Source organism: Triticum dicoccoides, chromosome 3B (genome assembly GCF_002162155.2).
Source record: "Triticum dicoccoides isolate Atlit2015 ecotype Zavitan chromosome 3B, WEW_v2.0, whole genome shotgun sequence".
NCBI lineage: Eukaryota > Viridiplantae > Streptophyta > Magnoliopsida > Poales > Poaceae > Triticum > Triticum dicoccoides.
The window spans coordinates 680585696-680590530 of NC_041385.1; the positions used below are offsets into that span (position 1 = coordinate 680585696).

At 41.6% G+C, this 4835-nt stretch overlaps 1 protein-coding gene across 1 annotated transcript; it reads left to right on the forward strand.

The window, feature by feature from the left end:
* Positions 1–2926: 2926 nt before the first annotated feature.
* LOC119281827 (fructose-bisphosphate aldolase 1, cytoplasmic-like) lies at positions 2927–3456 on the forward strand. Its single transcript, XM_037562249.1, has one exon. It carries the CDS (start codon positions 2935–2937, stop codon positions 3169–3171), a length of 237 nt encoding a protein of 78 aa, XP_037418146.1. The 5' UTR covers positions 2927–2934; the 3' UTR covers positions 3172–3456.
* The last annotated feature ends 1379 nt before the right edge of the window (positions 3457–4835 follow it).

Here is a 4835-nt window from a genome sequence, read left to right on the forward strand (position 1 = left end):
TGGGATTGCCGAGTCCTCGTGGCTCATAGATTACTACAACAACAGTTGCAGGTACAGGTTATGCGATGATCATGACGCGAGAGCGATGCTTGCTTGCGTTGAGTTCTTCTTCTGCTTCTTCGTTCAGGGGATAGGTTCCAGGTCGGCAGCCTGGGCTAGCAGGGTGGATGTCGTTTGAGTTTCTGTTTGTGTTTCATCCGTAGTCGGATGATGCCCTAATGTAATGTGATGTTGTATTCGTGTGGCATTGTATGCCTCTTGTATGTATCCCCATCTATTATGTAATGTTGATGTAATGGTATCCACCTTGCAAAAGTGTTTCAATATGCGGGTCTATCCTTGGTGGGACCTTCGAGTTCCTTTTGGTTAGGGTCGCATATTGGGCGTGACACACTCATCGGATCACATACATCAGTATGTATTATTTCCAATAATTCAGTTGCTCGCTCAATTGTTCCGGAGAATGATGTCTTAGTCATCTTGCCTATAATGCATGGTTCGCAAGCATCAAGTGATTCCAAAATCCCATCAGCATGGAGTTTCTTCATGTGGTTTACACTAATATGACCTAAACGGCAGTGCCACAAATAAGGTGCACTATCATTATTAACTTTGCATCTTTTGGCTTCAATATTATGAATATGTGTATCACTACGATCGAGAACCAACAAACCATTTTTCATTGGGTGTATGACCATAGAAGGTTTTATTCATGTAAATAGAACAACAATTATTCTCTAACTTAAATGAATAACCGTATTGCAATAAACATGATCAAATCATATTCATGCTCAACGCAAACACCAAATAACACTTATTTAGGTTCAACACTAATCCCGAAAGTATAGGGAGTGTGCGATGATGATCATATCAATCTTGGAACTACTTCCAACACACATCGTCACCTCACCCTTAACTAGTTTCTGTTCATTCTGCAACTCCCGTTTCGAGTTACTAATCTTAGCAACTGAACTAGTATCAAATATTGAGGGGTTGCTATAAACACTAGTAAAGTACACATCAATAACATGTATATCAAATATACCTTTGTTCACTTTGCCATCCCTCTTATCCGCCAAATACTTGGGGCAATTGTGCTTCCAGTGACCAGTCCTTTTGCAGTAGAAGCACTTAGTCTCAGGGTTAGGTCCAGACTTGGGCTTCTTCACTTGAGCAGTAACTTGCTTGCCGTTCTTCTTGAAGTTCCCCCTCTTCCCTTTGCCCTTTTCTTGAAACTAGTGGTCTTGTCAACCATCAACACTTGATGCTTTTCTTGATTTCTACCTTCGTCGATTTTCAGCATCACGAAGAGCTTGGGAATCATTTCCGTTATCCCTTGCATATTATAGTTCATCACGAAGTTCTAGTAACTTGGTGATAGTGACTAGAGAACTCTATCAATCACTATATTAGCTGGAAGATTAACTCCCACTTGATTCAAGTGATTGTAGTACTCAGACATTCTGAGCACATGCTCACTAGCTGAGCTATTCTCCTCCATCTTGTAGGCAAAGTATTTGTCAAAAGTCTCATACCTTTCGACATGGGCATGAGTCTGAAATACTAATTTCAACTCTTGGAACATCTCATATGCTCTGTGGCAGTCAAAACGTTTTTGGAGCCCCGATTCTAAGCCGTAAAGCATGGTGCACTAAACTATCAAGTAGTCATCATATCGAGCTTGCCAAACATTCATAACATTTGCATCTGCTCCTGCAATCGGTCTGTCACCTAGCGGTGCATCAAGGACATAATTTTTCTGTGCAGCAATGAGGATAATCCTCATATCACGGATCCAATCCACATCATTGCTACTAACATCTTTCAACTTAGTTTTCTTTAGGAACATATCAAAAATGAAACAGGGAAGCTAAACGCGAGCTATTGATCTACAACATAGATATGCAAAATACTATCAGGTACTAAGTTCATGATAAATTAAAGTTCAGTTAATCAAATTACTTAAGAACTCCCACTTAGAAAGACATTCCTCTAATCATCTAAGTGATCACGTGATCCATATCAACTAAACCATGACCGGTCATCACGTGAGATGGAGTAGTTTTCAATGGTGAACATCACTATATTGATCATATCTAATATATGATTCACGCTCGACCTTTCGGTCTCAGTGTGGCCATATCTGCATATGCTATGCTCGTCAAGTTTAACCCGAGTATTTCTGCGTGTGCAAAACTGACTTGCGCCCGTTGTATATGAACGTAGAGCTTATCACACCCGATCATCACGTGGTGTCTCGGCACGACGAACTTTGGCAACGGTGCATACTCAGGGAGAACACTTATACCTTGAAATGTAGTGAGAGATCATCTTATAATGCTACCATCAATCAAAGCAGAATAAGATGCATAAAGGATAAACATCACATGCAATCAATATAAGTGATATGATATGGCCATCATCATCTTGTGCCTTTAATCTCCATCTCCAAAGCACCGTCATGATCACCATCGTTACCGGCGCGACACCTTGATCTCCATCGTAGCATCGTTGTCGTCTCGCCAACTATTGCTTCTACAACTATCGCTACCGCTTAGTGATAAAGTAAAACAATTACAGGGCGATTGCATTGCATACAATAAAGCGACAACCATACGGCTCCTGCCAGTTGCCGATAACTCCGTTACAAAACATGATCATCTCATACAATAAAATATAGCATCATGTCTTGACCATATCACATCACAACATGTCCTGGAAAAACAAGTTAGACGTCCTCTACTTTGTTGTTGCAAGTTTTACGTGGCTGCTACGGGCTGAGCAAGAACCGTTCTTACCTACACATCAAAACTAGAACGATATTTCGTCAAGTTAGTGCTGTTTTAACCTTCAACAAGGACCGCTGCCGACCCCGCCATTGTCTTCCTTCCTGGTGGGCAGAGCGAGGAGGAGGCAACCCCAAACCTGAACGCCATGAACAAGCTCCAGACCAAGAAGCCTTGGAACATGTCCTTCTCCTTCGGGCGTGCCCTCCAGCAGAGCACCCTCAAGGCCTGGTCCGGCAAGAGGGAGAACGAGGAGAAGGCCAGGGCGACATTCCTGGTGAGGTGCAAGGCCAACTCTGAGGCCACCCTCGGCACCTACAAGGGCGATGCCACCCTCGGCGAGGGCGCCTCCGAGCGCCTCCACTTCAAGGACTACAAGTACTGATCTATCTGCCTCCGGCGTTGTGGCCCGTTTGGGCGTCCCGCTTACCAGTATCATTGTTTGGTTTTCTGATTCCTGATATATCCTCGGATATCGAACATCGTTTTTAATAATATGGAACTTGTGTTTTCATAATACCATAGTAGTTTCTTTTTGGAGTTGAAGTACCCTGGAAATCGGGTGCTGCGTATCGTATATTGGAGCAGGTTTTTGTTCCATGGTCCTGTAATTTACCTGCTCATACAATGTTAAAACCTGTCATATGCTGAGTACACATGTGTTCCGTCACTTTTTCTTTCTTTGTTCCTCATGGTTTAAACTGTCAAATGGCTATCGATAAGTTTCATTCATGAAAAGTGTTTGCGCTGAGCCATCTGGAATTTCCTTCCTCGGTTTGATGCACGACTTTCAAAGATTACGATTCAGCTACTAAACAAGTTTCTCCTAGCATCGACTCTTTGATAATGAAGGCAAAAATACTGCCACTTCCTTCTTCTCCGTTCCTAAATATAAGTCTAGAAATTCCACTTATATTTAGGAACAGATTTGAAGGCGGTATCGACACAGCAGCAGATTCCAATCGACGTCCTCATCCAGCAAATCCATCGATCAGTTGAATCTTGACCTGAAAGGCCTGTAAATTACAGAGGAAAACACTCGGGCACAACATCTACAGGTTTGACAGTGCCATGAAGTAATAAACGCAATTCAAATCTATGGTACATGAACCGGACCTGCCTTTTGGCAGGGCTAATCTAAAAGAGACATACATGACCTTCAGACACCAGCTGCTGAAATTTGGAAAGTAAGCCCTTGGGCACGAGACTGTGTATTCACTCTGCAGCTTTGTACCAAAGACAAATTTGAAACGAATGGAAAGTTATTCAAAAACACTAAATTAAAGGCTAGCAGATGATGCCAGACCCCATGTAAGAATATTTTGTCAGTACATAACGCAAAACATGATAATCCGTTCCTGGTGGAAAATTGTCTACATATATATAGCAAATAACTCAAACACGAACGTCTTACTGAAAGCATAAGTTCTTCTGAATCATCTTGCTCGATGACTAATAATAGAATTGGGACAGTGACACCACCAATAGTCCAATCTAATGCAAACAAAGATCTCTTTCTCTATCGGACCAACACCACGAGAGGAAACCCCTTCATCTGATCATCTAAAAAACAGAGCACCCGAGCCTACAACATAGGAATCACATGCATGAAAGGAAAAGAGTGAACCAATCAACCCCCAAACAAAACAGTAAGCTCACCACAATCATATAGTATATACATGTACCTTTTCATCCACAAGGGAACATAAACCTACCTGTGAATTCCTCCTAAAACCATCTTGATCCAACTAAAAAATTTCACAGGAGAGAACTCGAAACCGGTATGACCTTTCCAGAAAGAAAAAAAAAAACCCATAAGCAAGATAGATGTTTTGCACAAAAACAACAACAGAACAAAAAAGTACTCCATCCGTCCTAAAATAAGTGTCTCAACTACAACGGAGTGAGTAATTGTATGACTTTAGATCACAGGACTATGATTTTACGCCATGAACAAATAGGAGAAAAGGATGAATAGGCTAATAAATATACACACCTTTGCATCGACACTATGTTTGGTTGAGATAACATTCAAAGAGAACAACAGTG

What these genes read in the sequence shown, in the direction of transcription:
- LOC119281827 (XM_037562249.1), top strand. Translation starts at nt 2,935, where the DNA reads ATGAACAAGCTCCAGACCAAGAAGCCTTGGAACATGTCCTTCTCCTTC.